The sequence below is a fragment of the Mustela erminea genome, chromosome 3, assembly GCF_009829155.1.
Source record: "Mustela erminea isolate mMusErm1 chromosome 3, mMusErm1.Pri, whole genome shotgun sequence".
Classification (NCBI taxonomy): domain Eukaryota; kingdom Metazoa; phylum Chordata; class Mammalia; order Carnivora; family Mustelidae; genus Mustela; species Mustela erminea.
The window spans coordinates 79,663,605-79,681,432 of record NC_045616.1 but is presented as its reverse complement, the minus strand read 5'-3'; the positions used below and the strand labels follow the sequence as shown (position 1 = coordinate 79,681,432).

At 36.0% G+C, this 17,828-nt stretch overlaps 1 protein-coding gene and 1 long non-coding RNA gene across 5 annotated transcripts in view; one reads left to right on the top strand and one right to left on the bottom strand.

Annotated features, from left to right (window-relative positions):
* The window catches only part of LOC116586371, a 41,770-nt gene extending 31,556 nt beyond the window's left edge, over positions 1-10,214 (top strand). The window contains exons 3-4 of the long non-coding RNA XR_004284010.1: positions 7,824-7,875; positions 10,129-10,214. This is a non-coding gene — a long non-coding RNA (uncharacterized LOC116586371). The remainder of the gene's footprint in view (positions 1-7,823; positions 7,876-10,128) is intronic.
* DHX29 (DExH-box helicase 29) overlaps positions 1-17,828 on the bottom strand; it is a 52,902-nt gene that overhangs the window by 586 nt on the left and 34,488 nt on the right. For 2 of the 4 annotated variants that reach the window (XM_032336225.1, XM_032336228.1), the window contains 15 exons: positions 16,388-16,564; positions 15,599-15,739; positions 13,950-14,094; positions 13,711-13,828; positions 13,044-13,128; positions 11,199-11,287; positions 10,142-10,270; positions 9,971-10,046; positions 8,573-8,797; positions 7,268-7,404; positions 6,760-6,853; positions 4,870-5,172; positions 3,770-3,901; positions 2,764-2,860; positions 433-924 (listed from right to left, as the gene is read on the bottom strand). In XM_032336225.1, coding sequence (XP_032192116.1) covers positions 869-924; positions 2,764-2,860; positions 3,770-3,901; positions 4,870-5,172; positions 6,760-6,853; positions 7,268-7,404; positions 8,573-8,797; positions 9,971-10,046; positions 10,142-10,270; positions 11,199-11,287; positions 13,044-13,128; positions 13,711-13,828; positions 13,950-14,094; positions 15,599-15,739; positions 16,388-16,564 — 2,004 coding nt within the window. In that variant the 3' untranslated portion in view covers positions 433-868. Of the gene's footprint in view, positions 1-432; positions 925-2,763; positions 2,861-3,769; positions 3,902-4,869; positions 5,173-6,759; positions 6,854-7,267; positions 7,405-8,572; positions 8,798-9,970; positions 10,047-10,141; positions 10,271-11,198; positions 11,288-13,043; positions 13,129-13,710; positions 13,829-13,949; positions 14,095-15,598; positions 15,740-16,387; positions 16,565-17,828 lie in introns of those variants that run through there. The other 2 variants (XM_032336226.1, XM_032336227.1) reach the window with 2 other exon arrangements.

Here is a 17,828-nt window from a genome sequence, read left to right as displayed (position 1 = left end):
GTTAGATTAGATTCCTATTCCAATCTTTCGTCCTTCAGATACAATTCCTGCTATCTGGTCTACACAGGTCTATTTTTGAAGTTCTTCAACAATCTTGACTGGAAATGAAGGGAAAATTCCTCGATGTAATCAGAATGTTGTTTCAAAAGCTACTGAGACCCTTGAAAAAAATCTAAGCATATTTTACTATCTCAAAGTAACTGACTTTACTAATTCAGTTATGGGTACAAAAAAGGGTTCAAGGGCATTGATACCAAAGCTTACTTAGGATGGAGGAAAATGGTTAAGCCGTCCATCCCAAGGTTCACAGTAGCATTAGCCATTCCTGCCTACTGTCTAGCAGGAAGTAGACATCTTTGCATACAGTGTGTATCTATTAATACTTAGGTTTTCATTTTGGTTATAAATATTAAATAATTGATTCTAAAGTTATTCTTTTCAAGGAAATTTAATTGCAACTGGTTTTGGAGTTTTTGCACTTTCTCTTGCGGGTCGAGAAGGTCTAAACTCTCCAGATAAGAAGGACTGGTAGAGCATAAAGTGTATACACAGGGAATCAGGACACTAAGTTACAGATACTACAGACACAGGCCTTGCCCATAGGCACATAATGATGTATGAAGCATGGATGATACCAAAGGATTTATTGTAAATGTAGTGCTAAATACATTGCAAATAATTATCATTAAAAAGGAACTAGAAAATTACACATGTTTAAAGTATGTGCTTTTTTTTCCATCACCTTTAAGTTATGGCTAGTACCAACATTTTAAGTACTGAAATACTTAATGTGATGGTCCATTTTCACATAATTTCATGACCATATCTTCATCTTTATTTTTAAAGCAGTTGACCATGACTTTCAGTTTCAGTTATGATTCTCTGTTTTTATCAATTCTGTAATGATCTGCAGAATCTTGTCATCTGAGTGGAAGAAAAAAGCACCCATGAACAAATTCATCACCAGGCTAAATTCCCGAAGTATACACAAGTGAACAGCAGGCATACTTGATTAGAAGATTCTTTTATATTAGAATACAAGACTATACCAGAAATATTCACAAGAAACCTAGAGATGTCCACAAATAGGATTTGTTGCTCTACAGATATTATTGTTATAGTTATTTGACCCTACTATGACAAGTAGGCCAGTGCCCCAAAACGTGATGTGATTTAACAATTTGTCCTTTATAAGGAATTATTTATTTAAAAATTCTTTTAAGACAGGTAGTTTGCTAACTTTGTCACCTGGCTCAGATATACTGAAGGATCTATAAGCTGTTCCATCGTCTTCAGAATATGTCAGGATTTCCACAGTATGGACAAAGGAGGAGGAACTGATACCAGTTGCTCCATGTTTAGTCCGAACAGAAACAGTAACTTCTAACAGGGAAGGACTCTTGGAGAGGTGTCAATGGGGAAGTGACAGATCTCTCTACACAACAAAAGTATAAACACCAATTAATCTGACAAACAGAGCAACAGAGGCTACAGTATTTGCTAAGGAGGTTATGTTAACAGATGCTTCTCCTTTTCAACAGTTGTTCCGAGACTGTGACTTCTTAAGAACTTCACTGCCCTTCAGATAGGTGTAATAATCAGGGCTGCAAGACTGAAATTCTGTTTTTACATTAGACACTTCAGTAAGAGAGTGCCCTGAGAAATTCTGATAACTGGGCCCATGGCCTGACACTCAAAGTCTTGGGGGCTACTCTGACATTAATTAATAAATAAATGAAGGAAGGAAGAAAAAGAAAAGATCATTTGCTAAAAGGGAAACAATGACGGTCTAAAAAGAACCATGAATTTTAAGCTCCCTAAGTTTGAGGATAGTAGCATTAGATCCATAGCTTCCAACATTTTATTCTATGAGCATTAACTGAGATACTTGTTAAATACAATCAATCATGCTGCAACCCACTGATCAATTCTTAACATCATTCAAAGTGGGAAAACCAAACTGAAATGCTTTGTAATGTGATGCAATGGGAAGAACAGAGCAGCAAGCAGAAAATATCCTTTTCCTAGAAATCCAATTAATCAAAGCTTTAGATACAACTACTATATAGTCTGCAGGATATAGAGGGCATAGAGAAACACCTTAAATCAAAGCATGAAGATGTAACCAACCAAATCCTAAATGACAAATTTTACCAGTAAAATAATCCAGTTTAATAAAAGTTACTCTATTTAAAAAGGGGGATGGTAGTAGGGGAAAGGGTTATAAATTAAGTGATTAAAAAATAACACACAGGTCTCTCCCATAAAGATTAAATATGTCTGGTCTGGGGTAGGTCTTTGGACTTTGTATTTTAATATCTGCCAAGACGATTCGGATGATTTGGGAAGTTTGGGTGGGAAACACTGCACCAGATTAATGGAAAACTCAGGTGTTTACTACAGGTTTCTGTTGAAAAATAATGTACTTTTTAAACGGACTAGAGCTCTACATTTGTGATAATGGTAGATAAAAACATGTTGGGAACCTCACAGAAAGTCCCTTATAATCATAATTTAACAATGCTCAGTTTCACCATTCTTTTTTCCCAGAAATGGCCAGAAGTTCAGAAGTAGAGCTTAGAAGAAGAAAGAGTAAGATAATTAGATTGTGAATAATGAAGCAATGTCTAGGAGTCTGATGGAATTCAGCATAAATTTTATGAAAACAATTTTTAATCATATGGACTGTTAAGACTTCAGTGTGCTAATGTACTCAAAATGTTTAAAAATAGTTTTCCAGCTATATTAAAAGCAAATACTTACTTTCAAGGGACATCTTAGGATTTTCAAGCTTTTTTCTTAAAACAGAATCAATGAGAACTCTAAGCTGCTTGAAAATGACAGCTATTTTTACAGGAGCCTGTTGAGAGGAGATGACATATTGTCCAAAGTTAATCTCTGTGAGTGTGAATGTGTTTCAATAAGTGAAAGAAAGCATGTATACCATGTGTTTAAACACATCTAGACTTGAATATAAAATGTTATTGGAAAAATACAGGGAAATTATTTCCTGTAACTTCTTACAATAACTGTGGAGGTGAAGCCTGAAATTTGGGGGAAGGAATTAATAGTTTTACTGAGGTGTAATTTACTAACCTTAAATAGACAATTTCTACAACCCTGACCTCTTGGAGAGAATTGCATATATTTTTTAAGTTGCATTTAAGTTTACTTCTTCAGTCTAAGACAAATTGTGATGGCATAGAGTAACAGAATGTTTTAGATTTTTTAAAAGCTGGTCACTGTTGATAGGGTTACAAAGAAATAAGCTTATTGCCGGTAGCAATGACTGGTCTAATTTTTCTGGAGGAAAAATTGACCATACTCATTAAAAGCTGTGATTTCTTACAGTTGGTATGAAGTAGAAGGGGCTTAGAAGTCTTGCTTGGCTAATAACAACAATTCATTTACTCTAAGAAAGTTATTTAAACTTTTCACTGAATATAAGTATCTCATATATGGAAATTAATCACAAGGTTATCAGGGTAATAAATTTAGAATAATCCATGTAAAGTTAACTACTGAGACATAGTTAACTTAGGGATGGCAAGTTATTATTACTGATAATATAGTCTGCAATAGTAGGGATATTACTTAATTTTTGTATTTAACTGATTTAAAACAGTATAGGCAAGATAAAATAAGGAAGTCTTCCACTTTCAGTGAAATTATAGGGAGAAACTATGCAAACACCGATAAAATTTAAAAAATCTACCTGTTACTTTAAGTAGAAAATTTTACATGTTATGAGATCAGCTGTAGCATGTACCTGAAAATAGATCCAGCCATCAATGGAAAGAAGACGTTCCCGGTGTTGAACTTCAATATCACCACCAAAAAGTAAAACTGGAAAAGGGGTTATTAGGGTAGTTTCCCTCAGATATACTCGGGTATACCTTACCTGCATAGGAATAAAGAGAGAAAAAAAACTTCGCAGCCTGAAAATGTGAGACATTCATCTGTTTCATGTAAGCATTTTCTGTAATTTGCTCATATAAGATTTACACTGTAAGTTTTGTAAAGCTACCTTTACATTCTAACATCTGTGCATTTATACTATTAAAAGGTATTTTAAAACATTAATTGTAAGGGCAAATTATATACCCTCAGCATAAATGAAACTATAAACAAGCCATTTTATAATACTAATGCTGTTAATTAGCTCAAAAATAAAACAGTTTCATAGTATCTGGTTTTTAGATCAATGTTCAGTTATGGTCATTAGTCAGGAATTCCTCAGCTTTTATATTCAAGTGTTATGACAGTGTAATGATTTTTGACCCAGTACTTCAAAATATGGATCCTTGTTAGTTTATAGCAAGCTACGACTGAAAAGATTTTCTTAATTGTAATCTATAAATACTTTTAAACTATCTTGGGTTACACAGTGACTCAAACTGGTTCTTAATTGTAATCTATAAATACTTTTAAACTATCTTGGGTTACACAGTGACTCAAACTGTTGCCAGATCATATAGAGTTCTGTCTAATCCCATATCCTCTTTATTTGGAATGCACATAGAACATGTCTTTGTTCTCTTTTGAGGTAGCACCTTTTGTTGAAATCTCAGGGAACTGATACATTATTTTTTTTTGAACTGATACATTATTAAACAGTATCTATTTGCTATAATTGTCTTTACTTCAGGTAGGAAAGATGATAGCATAGAAACCTTAATATTTTTCTTTCATTAAGTGAAAGAGATAGGACTTTTTATGAGAAACTATATACACACAGATTTCAAATATGTAAAAAATAAACTGTTCAACTTGAGAACCAAATATAATACTTGTTGGGGCATCGTGACTTGTTACAACTGACTTCCAGAATAAATCTCTGAATAGTGGAATTAAGAATAAGCACTTTACCTTCTCCTGGTATAAGAGCCATCCATAAGTCTGCAAATCTCGATTTACTGAGGATGGATGTACTTGAGCTTTGCCTTGGGCTGTCTCCACAATGCAAGCCAATTTTTCTGTAACATCAACTGATTTTGTATAAATTATCTTCCCCACATTGTCATATAGTCCAGCGGCCAGTACAGCTTTCAGAAGGGCAATTTCTTGGAAGGAAAGGGTCTGTGAGGCTCTGTTTCCTTCCCAGTCATTGGGTGTTGTGGATGATGAAAATCCTGCTGCCTTAACCAACTTGATTAATTCTTGCTTTACATCCTAGATTGGTTTATGTTAAAAAGAGACAAGGTCATAATTGATTAAAATAGAGAAACTGACAATCCTTTAATATATATTGCTGTTTCCCATCAAAATTGATAGGATGTTAATTATTTAGTTAACTAGAGCCCAAACCAAAGGAGGAAAAAACGATACGGTAAATCAAGAGTTACCTATTTCCATGTCCCAAGACTTTCCGTGTCATAAAACATGTCTAAAATGTGAGAGCAATAAAAATGTGCCTGAACACATTTGAATTCAATATATTTACTATAGTAGTAGCTCTCTCCACTCAGAGAGGACTAATACTGATGAAGAACAGGAGAGGAATCTTGGTCCTGGATTGCAAATACTTTGTTCATTTGCCCCCGAGAATCTCACCTTAATTCTAACAATGACACCTTCATTTAATCTAAAATTGTTGTGAAAAATCTGTATTTGCCTTTAGTAACTAAGTGCCAACCAGTTTAAATTCTATAGGAAGGATGAGCATTTTTCATAGCAAACAGGATACAGTCGATTAAAAGGTGATATTTACATTTGGATTTCCTTTAGGTTTCTGGTTTGGGGCTTAAGAGACTTTGATTCCAGGTGAGAAAAGGCCAAACAGCTGCTCTAACACCACAGGGGAGGTGAAGAGATGGAAAACCTTGCAGCAGGGGAGGTGAAGAAAAGGCACACAGAAGAAAGGAGGCAGGAGGTAGATGGGTGGTTTTAAGGGAGTGGAGACAGAGGAATCCCAGTGAGTTAGCCCAGAGACAGCTGTTTCTTCACTTTATCCCTTTATCTACTTGTAGAAGGACAAAACTCATTCTCCTGTTCTCGTCCCAGCCGTTATTTTGAATAACAAAAAATAATGGCTTAAGTTATATGGGAATAAAATATTTAACCCTGTAAGATATGAGCACAGAATAGAGAAATTATGTAAGATACACTGTTTATTTTCTGAATACTTTTATAGCATGTCTGCAATAGAAACTGTTTGCCTTTAGATGGTGTACTGAACATCATTTCCTATGCACCATGAACAATAAGTATCTGCAGAGGAGCCCTGCTTTTTGCCATCACTTGTCTTTTTATTTTAACCAAACTTCTACTCTCTCTCCTCCAAGAAATAATTCTGGTCCTCAGCAGTCATCAAAACCTGAGTGATGGGCACAGTTGTTAGGTTTCCCTTCCCAAGAGCAGATTTATACACTTGGTCACAATCAGCCACAGAGTACCATGCTGTGGATGCTTTACCATAGCTATCATCCTACCTGCAATGAAGTAGCTGGCTAATGTTCAGGAAAACAGAGAAGAATTTCACTAAAGGGAACTGTGGCTCTTAGGAAAAATGACTAGGTCCTAAGCCTTGGAAGCATTTTATGACTATTACATTATGACTGTTAAATACTATTTTAAATCGCTGTTTAATACATAAAAGTCACCTACTATAAGAAACGAAACAAAAAATTACAAATACAGTAATTCAGCAAATTAAATCTGTACTATGTATCAATCACCACCCTAGGCATTTCTATTTCTTACAATAAGCCTATCCGTCAACCATATGGCCCCGAATTAGCAAGCTCTATCAAGACTTACCTCTAGGGTTAACAGAGATGTTCTATTAAGAAAGTTTCTCCGGCAGTATGCTATTTCAGAACGACAGCCGCCTTCTTGCCGTGCTTTTTTCCATCTATGTACATAAAATGACCCAACTTTAACATGTTTTCTTTTCAAACTCTCTGTTTCAGAGGTATTAACCAAAGTAAGCTTTAATGAAATTACAATCACTTAAGTGGGGGGTCTTAATTGTTGTAGGAGTTACTAACTGAATATAGGAGTATGAACTGCAGTATGGAGACTTTTTTGTGTATGAGTAAATTATTAACTCCAAATATGAGGTAATAGAGGTACAATACAATGTACATTATTCTTAAATTTTAGAAGGATTATAAAAAAATCTTTAATATAATTATACCTTGACAGATGAAGTAACTAAAAGGTAAATCTTAGATTTACCTTTTTAATGCAAGTCAAAGATGAATTTTTTTTTAAGTAAATAACCTCAGTCACTGACTTACTGACAACACCCAGATTATTTCTTTACCCTAGGTATGCGTTGTAGATCGTCAGGTGGTCCGAATCGGCCATAGCCAAAGCTGATTTGGCAAGATCTGCCTCATCTTTCCGACCAATTGGTGTAGTAAAAGGAGACTTCTCGGTCATCACTGCAGCTAGTGTTGCCTATCCATAAATAACCAAGACATTTATCAGTAAAGAGGTATATATGGCAAGGTGATTTGTAAAGGAAAGCAAATCATACAACAGTCCCACTTTCAAGTTGCATGTTTCTTTTCCAACACCTTGTGTTCTTCAATAGCTAGCAGTTTCATTTTAATTAGTTATTGTGGGCTTCACTTAATTTAATTTTAAAAATACCGCACTTCTAGACCATATTTATAAGGAGGTCACATCACCAGAATCAGAGGTAAAAACGTGACTGGGTATATAGTGATTCATAGTCTCATATAGGGAGAAGCAATCCAGAGTCGTACCTCCTGTATCTTGACTCTTAGCTTACAGAATTTCCATTGCCTGCAATGTTCTTTAAATACTTAAAAAATAATTTGTAATGCATTATGACCCATTTGCTTTTGTTGCAGCTTTTCACATCAACTATCATGTCAGGTTGTTTTTGGACTCAGCACAATTCTGGTGAGTATTCTTAATACTAGAGAAACAGAGTATGTTAAAAACTTATTCATTCTGTTTTTAAACAGCCCTGGTTTGCAACCCCAGAAAAGGCCACAGCCTGGTAAAACTGGGAAGCTGTAATGGGACAGCAGGCATATAGAGCCCAGAGATTCAGAAGGAGGCACAAAATTTGTTAATTCTGAGATAACCTGATAAAACAGAACTGCCAGTAAGTGCTGGCTCAGAGAGAGAATGCAGAAAAAGTGAAGGAATAAAGTTTTTCATTCTCCTTAGGTAAGTCTGTGGGGTTCGCAGTTTTAAAAGAATCTACTTTATATAAAGGGGCACCTGGGTGGCTCAGTCAGTTGAGCTTGGTCCAATTCTTGATTTTGGCTCAGGTCAGGATCTCAGGGTCATGAGATCGAGCTCTGGTTGGCCTCTGTACTGGGCAGGAAGCCTGCTTAAGACTCTCCCCTTCCCTCCCACCAGAGCTTGCTTGTTCTACCCCTCCATCTATATATTCAATTAAATAAACATTTTAAATGGGATTTTCGATAGCAAAAGTCTAGACAAGCCAAACCCTATTACAAAATAGTACCTACAGTACTCTTAAGGGATGAATGTATATGATTTTGTATGTAAATACAAAAAGTTAAAAATTATTTCCAAACTTAGCCAAAATGATAAAGTGAAGAAGCAAGAGAAGCATTTATCTTACCACTGGGTCAAGGCAACCAAATATGGCACCAAAAATAAGCATCTTGCCAATCTTGACATTCACAGGCAGAGCTGCAAGGTGTTGGCCCAGTGGAGTCAGTGTAGGCTCATTTAGTTCACATGCTCCAATTTTCCGGAGTAAATTCATTGCATTGCTGATTACTTGAAGCTGAGGAGGATCTAAGGCTTTGGAGAGGAAATCTTCAGGAGAACCAAGATTGCATTTCTGCACATTAAGAAAGAGTGATAAATCAGTATATTATTAGAATTGACCAAAGAGATGGTCAAATTGGAAATAAATTCTGACCAAAGAGACATAAATGTCTCAGTAAGGCTGACCTGTTCTTTTTCTTAAAATTGGGAAGTGTGTGAGAAACTCTGTGTGTGTGTGTTAATGGCTGGCATGAGGAAGAGATCCTCTAGGCCATATTTTTAGTTTCTTCATTCCTGATTTTTGTAAAGTCAAAATCTAAAAATTGAAGGGAATTAAAGATCATTCAGAGTAGGAAGGTCTTGGTCTATGTCGGGGTTTCTCTATCTCAACACTGTTATTTTGGGCCAGATAATTTTTTTTTTTTAAAGATTTTATTTATTTATTTGACAGAAAGAGATCACAAGTAGGCAGGGAGGCACACAGAGTGAGAGGGGAGAAGCAGGCTCGCCGCTGAGCAGAGAGCCCGATGTGGGGCTCGATCCCAGGACCTTGGGATCATGACCTGAGCTGAAGGCAGAGGCTTTAATCCACTGAGCCACCCAGGCGCCCCTGGGCCAGATAATTCTTTAAGAGACTGCTGTGTAATATGCAAGGTTTAGCAGTCATCCCTGGTCTCTACCCACTAGATGCCCATGTAGCATGGCCTCCTCCTCCCCCTAAGGTCTGAAAAGCAAAAATGTCTGAAGACATTGCCAACTGTACTTTGTTGAGCAATACTGCACCAGTTGAGAGCTAGTTTTAGTCTATTAAGGATGGGTGCCTGTGGTCAAATTTAAGCACAGTGGGTTTACTTATAAAAAGATGGGGGACAGGGCACCTGAATGGCTCAGTCGGTTAAGCAACTGCTTTTAGCTCAGATCATAATCCTGGGATTCTGGGATTGAGCCTCACACTAGACTCCCTGCTCAAACAGGAACCCACTTCTACCTCTTCCCCTGCCTCTGCTGCTTTCCCTGTGTGTGCTGTCTCTCATGCACACTCTTTCTCTCTCTCAAATAAATAAATAAAATCTTTAAAAAAAAAAAAAGATGGAGGAGGGGTTATTTATTAAAGAGTAAATAAAATTCTTGAAAATCTAGAGCAATGTAGAGTAAGAGAATTTTTAGTGTTCATATTTTGTTCTTCTTTTTAAGAAAGGAGTAGTAAAGAATGAAAAAAATTGCATCCGAATTCCTTTGGCATTACCATAATGTGAAGACATAATTCCTCCAGAGGTACACGCAAGATTTCAGGGACAGAATAATCCATAAAGCCTTCAAATCTGAAAAATAAAATCATATTAAACACTTGACCCATTATCAGAAATGCCACACTATAATGACAGATGTATTTTTGATTTCCAGTGCTGTGTCATACCTTTCTCTTGTGTACATTCTGAAGCAGAAGCCATCTCGGACCCTTCCAGCTCTCCCCTGCCGCTGCAGAGCACTTGCTTTACTGACAAACGTCTCAACCAAAGAACTCATCTGACTGCTTTCATGGTACCTGAAGAAAAGTTTCAGGACAGAGTAATTAGATAAAGAGCTTAAATCAAAATCTGAAAAAGGTTGGAAATAGGTGACTGTTAAAATTATATTGAAGACAAGCTAAAAAACGTCCATCATAATTGTGAGCCAGTTTTCCAAGTCATGCTTCATATTTAAATAATTTAGCCAACTTTCCAAACTGAACCTCAGACTGTCAAAAGCTTCAGATACCTCTACAAGGGAAAAAAATTAATCTGATCATGGAAGATGTTTTATTTTCATGGAAGGCCTATCAATTATGCAACAAGACTTCTTTGAAAGAGTTTGAGAAATGCCTCTCAGTAGTCATATGCATTGCCAAATATTGCTAAAGTTTCCCAATAGAGGGAAAGTGTATATGGATTACAATAGACTATCAAGGAGGTTTTCCCTGTTTTTGCCAAATAACCATTAAAACATTAAAAGTAGTAATCTTTTAATGAAGATTCAGGTAAGGTTAACCTATTAAGTGCCAATTAACATATCATGTACTTTCAGTTATGAAAAATATTCATGCTTCCCATTTATATAGGAGGCAACTGATAATTATACTTACTGAATTATTATTTGCTCAAGACTATAGAGCAGAGATTTTAATCCAACTTTGATTCCAAAATCCATATGCTGTTATAATCTCATAAATGTTTTTGTAAAGATATTTTACAAATTTACAAAAAATTATGTTCTGAAAATTTTCTCAGTTTTCTATAAGTAGTGGTATACTAGCATCACTTGTGGGAAAAATCAAGACATGAAACCTGACATTTACTCTTGGGCATTTTAAAGTTTCTTAAGAGTTTCTCTGAGGCTTTTTGCTTCAGGTAGAATTAGGACATTTGGGATTTTCCCTATATGATTCTGTGATTTCTCCCAAGAATACAGGAGCACCAAACCCTTCTCAAACTTACTTATTTTCTTTTGTTCTTCCAGTGTCAATTACAAATACAACATCTGGAATAGTGATACCTGTTTCTGCGATATTTGTTGCTAAGACAATCTGAAAATAAACAAAAGCCAAAAGATTTAGATAACTTTCAGCAGTGTGCAATCATTTAAACTATACAGTTTGACTTGATGAATTTTAAAAAGTGAATTTCAACATTATTTACAAAAATTCACCATCAACTTGCTATTACTGGGGCATCTGGGTGGCTCAGTGGGTTAAGCCTCTGCCTTCGGTTCAGGTCATGATCTCAGGATCTCGGGATTGAGCCCCCCATCAGACTCTCTGCTCAGCAGGGAGCCTGCTCTCCCCCAACTACTGCCTGCCTCTGCCTCCTTATTATCTATGTCAAATAAATAAAATCTTAAAAAAACAACAACAAAAAACTTGCCATTACTGTGTAATTTTAATTCTTTACAATTAGTTTTCACAGCTTAGCTTGCCAATTAAAGTTAGGGATTTTTATTCCAACAAAAATACTGTTCCCCTAATTCTAGTCAGTCATCTTAAAATGAACTAAGTAGCCTGGGAAATTGGGTCAGGAATAGAGACAGCTCAGCACAACCATTCACAATTATTGGGGAAAAAACAGTATGTCAGTAAGAAGTTGTTGCTGCCCTGGCTCTACTACTAACTAGCTCTGTGACCTCAGCCAAGTCATTTTACCTCAGATGATTTCAGATACGTCTACTGTAACGTAGGGGGTAGAAATAGATGATTTCTTAGATCCATTTCTAGTTCTAAAATTCTTAATAGTGATGGCTGCATACTATAGTCTGCATTTTTTCTCTTGAGTCCTTGGAGGTAGAACATTTAGGAAATTTTCCATCAAATAGTCATTTTCATATTGTTCTATCTCAACTCTGTAATTCAACAGTGAATGCTTATTTTCCTGGGAAAATTTCTAGGAAATAACAATCTGGGTTCTAAGACTTAGATGGGATCTACTGCTCGTTCTAATTAAAAAAATTAAAAAAAATTTTTTTCAGGATACCTGGGTGGCTCAGTTGGTTAAGCATCTGCCTTTGACTCAGGTCATAATCACAAGGTCCTGGGATTAAGTCCTACATCAGACTCCTTGCTCAGCACAGAGTCTGCTTTTCCCACTTCCTGCTGCTACCCCTGCTTGGGCTTGCTTTCTGATAAATAAATAATCTTTTTATTTTTAAAATTTTTTTTAAGAGGTAGAACTCTCTTCTTTAAACCAAATCTTGGAGGGAAGCCCAAATGTTACAGGTCAGAGCAGCCTCAGAACGCAGGCTCTTTTCTGGGAGCTCTCAGATTCCCCACAGTTCTTACACTGTGCTCTTTTATCCCCTTCTAAATCTGAGAAACTCTCTGCCAAGTACCTCTTCACATTTAGAATCCTGAATGGAGGAGACATGAAAATACTGAGACTGTTCCCTAACCTAATGGTCTATGTACTAACAAAGACAATCAGGGATGAACAGACTGGAGAACAACAAAGAATCTTCACAGCATTCAAACAGCTCGACATCCAACATCCCTCGTGAAAAGGATGGGACAGTAGTGATTTTTCTTTTTCTTTTCACAAGCAAAACCCATGCCATAATATTTTTCAACTGTCACTCCCCTAAAAGCCTTGTCCCTTTAATAATGCATAATATAAATATTCAAATACTTAAATTTCATTATTGGGTTCACTTCTGATTATGTTAAGCCAGATAGCATCTGGAGTCTGCCATGCAATATATACACTTAATAACATTTTAATAACTGATGTTAAAGAGTCCTAATATTTCACAAAATATTCTCAGATCACACATAAATTTGCTTCATGGAATTTTACCTTCCTGACTCCAGGAGGAGGAAGTGTGAACGCTGCAGCTTGATCTTGAGTTGAAAGAATAGAATGCAGAGCTATCACTTTATATCTGAAAGTTAAAATCATAGTTCTTAGCAAGAGTTTCTCTTTAGAAGACACTGCAAAGAATAACAAAATTTATTTGCAAATAGCAATTAAAAATTTTTTTATTATGAAAAATTTCAAACACAAAAGTTCTGAGAATGATATAATGAAACCCCATATACTCATCAAAGAGAAAATACTTCATATAAATTTATATGGAATATAAGGTTTAGAGAATTTAAAAATATGCTTGGATATGGTAACCGTGATAGCAGTAATGAACCGTATCAGCACAGATACACTAAACAGCTAACTCCATATGTCTGGGTGATAAACTGCAACCTGTAGGGGTTTTGCGCTGTCCAGGTGGTGGGGAAGGGGAGTCACCGTCATACTCTCAACCACAGGATTCCCTCTGCATACTCATAATAAGAAGACAAAACAAAAGCAGAAACAATACCTAAAATTTTTAGTATATTAAGTGCTATAATAGAAATGTTAAAAAACTTGAAGGTAAAAAGACGGAAAATTCTGATCAAGAATTTTAATAAACAAAACATTTTTCTATTTCAAAACTACTTGGAATATAACGAAGACTGGTAATTACCGTTCAGAAAAAAATCTTCTGTCAGTTGACAGGAGATCATACAACTGCTGAATATGTGCAAGTCCTGGTAAAAAGATCAATACTGCTCCTTCAATATTTCTGAATTGGGGACTTCTGTCTGAAATTCAACATAAGAAAAAAGGTAAGGGATAGCATATAACACGTTATTAAAACATCTTTAGTAAGCAGAAAAGTTTTATCAAAACAAATGGAGTCAAATTAGAAAAAAAGATATATACCTAAGTATATAAGAAGTTCCAAAATGAGATCCAGGTTGATTTTATGGGGATTCATGTAGAGAATAGCATGCTGAGTGCGGCTGCTGTACTTGTGATAAAGTGGATTTAAATCAGCATTTGGTCCAGTGTTAACTGGTACATATTCCTACAAGAAACACAATCAGAAAAAGGTGAACAAAAATATTATGTATTTTTTTTAAAAAGATTTTATTTATTTCTTTGACAGAGACAGATCACAAGTAGGCAGAGAGGCAGGCAGAGAGAGGGGGAAGCAGGCTCCCTGCTGAGTAGAGAGCCAGATGCGGGGCTCGATCCCAGGACCCTGAGATCATGACCTGCGCTGAAGGCAGAGGCTTTATTTAACCCACTGAGCCACCCAGGAGCCCCAAAATTATGTATTTTTATAAGACAAGGAAAAATGATGTATTTGCAGTCATTCAAAACTGTTTCTCATTTTGAGAAAATAAAATCCAAAAACAAAAAACAAAACCATTATTTTGTTAAAATATGCTAAGAGTACAGTTTTTAAGAGTGGAAAAAGAATAAAATTTCATGTCTTGCGTATTTCACTTCATTCAACCTCAATTGTAAAGCAATACTTTTACTCTTGTCATGCACAGACTAAATTAAAGAGCTAAGAAAAACAACACTGTATGCATTGTTCTGTGGCAACTAAGAAGCAGGCCAGGAGAGGTGATAATAACTTTTTGGTGCGTGGGTGGAGGGGCAGCGGGGAGAGAGAAAGAGAATCTTATGTAGGCTCCACAGCCCAGCACCGAGCCAGGTAAGGGGCTCGATCTCATGACCCTGAGATGATGACCTGAGCCAAAACTAAGTGAGGCACCCAGGTGTTCCCATAATAACTTTAATAAGTAGTTTATATTGGCCTCATTCCTATTAGATTTTACTTTGGTTGTGAATTTCAATTATCTCTTTTGAAATACCTTTAATTTTCTGAAATCCTTTAGTTTCTAGTTTCTATCTCTGGAGTTTTAGGCAAAGATTTTAGTTTTTGCTTTCTCGATTTATTTGCTTAACTAGAAAATAAAGTAACTTCATGTATCCATAAGATTGGATATAAGCATGAAATATCATGGATACAATAAAAATACTGGATATAGTACCACTGGTTAAAACGTTTGGTAATTTAGCTTTTATGATAGTTCCAAAAATAAACATGTCATTGAAACTGACTCTTTAGGAAGAGCTGTGTTTGTTCTAGACAGTTTCACTATATAGCCAAGGTTGACTCATACCAGGACAGAGGCTGCTGAGGAAAAATGGCAAGGATCTCTAGATTTTAGGCCTGCCCCATCTTCAATACCTAAGGTGTTCAGATAAAGTAAAAAAAATAATTACAAATTTACTCCTAAATAATTAGTCGTTGCTATGAAACAATAAAGACTGCTTATTTATATGGTCCTTGATTATTTTTTTTTTGTCTATCTTTATGGCCAAAATAGTGTAAAATATCATAAACCAAAGATTAAAGAAATGACCTTTAAAATTTGTTCAAAATCCCATTTCTTCCTTTTTTCTACCAAATTATACTCGAATTCACTAAGCCAGCCATTTGATTTCAAACCTCTCATAGAAGGTTATACCCTGGATATCACTATCAGATGTCTTTGAAAATGTTTTCTTTTTACCTGATACTTTTTTATTCCCCCTGCTTTGCTTGTAACATTAATGGTAATTTCTTCTTCCTCCTCCAGAAATTTCTGACAGTATTCGGAGTCTTTCTCCAGTACAAAGCCTGTTTCTTCTATTATATCTTCAAGATGAAAAACCTACATAGATTAAGGCATTTAAATGGTGACCTCAAATTCATTTCAGAAAATACATTTTAAAAAGAATGAGGGGACTGTTATTTTTTCAATGTTACCAAATGTTAATGTAGACTACTATGAGAAAAGCTTCTTTCTACATTATTTGGGAATGGAAAACTTGATTGATAGAGATGAGTTTGTCCCTAGAAGTCTCAAGATAAATTAAATTATGGTGTCTATTTTTTAACTTGTGAAAACCAATTAAAAAGAGATGTCTTTATGAACTGAACCCAAAGGATAAACCTTAAGAATAGAACAGGCAGAAAAGAAGCACCACAAACAAGCCTAAATTTGAGAGGTGGGTGAAAAAGGAGTTCTTTATTGCCAGACAGTCACCCTCACTCTGGTTATAATGGTTTTGACATGGAAGTGTGTTTTCTGTCCTACACTTCTCAGGTATGTCCTTCAGCAAAATCCTTCCTTCCAGCCCACCCACCCTCCATCCAAGAGGCACCAGCCATCAGATTCCCGAGCCATCTCCAAGTCCTTTCCTGACTTGCAGTACTGTAAGACTAGGTATGGGCTCAGACTACTAGGGCCTATCTTCTGGGGAAGTTCCCTTGTAGGAACGTAGTTTCTGTTCATGTACACATTATAAAGAAAACTTACCTCAACAGGATAGCTTCTTCCTGAAATTCTGAGAATTGGGCAGTGTGTGAAATATGTAGAAAACTTTTCACTGTCTACAGTGGCACTCATTAGAATCAAGTGCAGATCAGACCGTTTCTGTAAAATTTCCTTCAAGATAATCAGTAAGAAGTCTGACTGGACACTTCTTTCATGAACCTAGTACAAACGGAACAAAAAAATCATAAATAAGTTCTAGTAAGAGGCTCAGATAATCAGATACTCAAACCTACAAAAAGTTAATATTTCAATATAGTCGACACATGTGGAAGCAGAGAGAAGCTTATGTTTCAATAAGGTAGATCTTCAGAAATGAAAATACAGTCACCCTCTAAAACTGAAGCCATAAAAATCAGCACAGAATGAACAAAATTAGTTATGATAGTAGGTTGCAAGCTTAGGAGATGGTTTGTAAGTACTTGGTTGTAGCCAAGCCAGGGTGACTCCTAAAGTTCTGCCACTAATACCAAACTGTACTGTCACCACTATCGCAAGATGATGGTTCATGCATTATGTAGAAGGGGGGTTGATGGTAGGGATCTAGCAGGTCTCAATGAGCTGTCCATGAAAAACTGTTTTAATGCCCTTCTGGCACACACATTTTAGGGAAGAACATAACAGATGTGGTATACAGAGCTCTTATCTTTTGAATGTAATTATCTTTCAACTCTGTGTATTCTTATTTCTACCCCATTTTTATTTTGTAAGATTTAAGGCAGCTCACAAATATGAAGTACATCAAGATAAATTAAAATATTTATAAGGGAGGCAGTAATGAATAAGTGTTCAGGTTCTAGAATCAATCACTTGGGTTCAACTCTTGGCCACTTGCAGTATAACTTTAAGAATTTTTTTTAAAAATAAGATTTTATTTATTTATTTGAGAGACAGTGAGAGAGGCAATACAAGCAGGGGGAGTGGGAGAGGGAGAAGCAGACTCCCTGTTAAGGAGGGAGCCTGATGTGGGGCTTGATCCCAGGACCCCAGGGTTAATGACCTGAACCCAACGCAGACACTTAACGACTGAGCCACCCATGCACCCATGACTTTAAGAATGTTAAATATTTCTGGGTCTATTTCCTCTTCTATAAAACAAGAATATAATAATATAAACTCTGTAGAGTGTTTGTGACAGTCCAATGACATCATACAAAGCCCTTAGAATATAGCCCAACAAACAGTAAGTGCTCAGCATCATGCCAGATCCTAGGAATGTACAAATGACCAAGATCATTCTCTCCACCTCAGTTTACAGTCTAGTAAGAAGATACTGTACAGGATAGTTTTAAATTTACATATGAAGGGTAGTTAATTCAGGAGGTCAGAGGGTATACTAAGAGAAATTGCCGTCAATACTAAGAACTGAAGGATGAGTTTGAAAAAAAGAATGAAAGAGGAATTGGATGAGAAAGGGAGAGAAAGT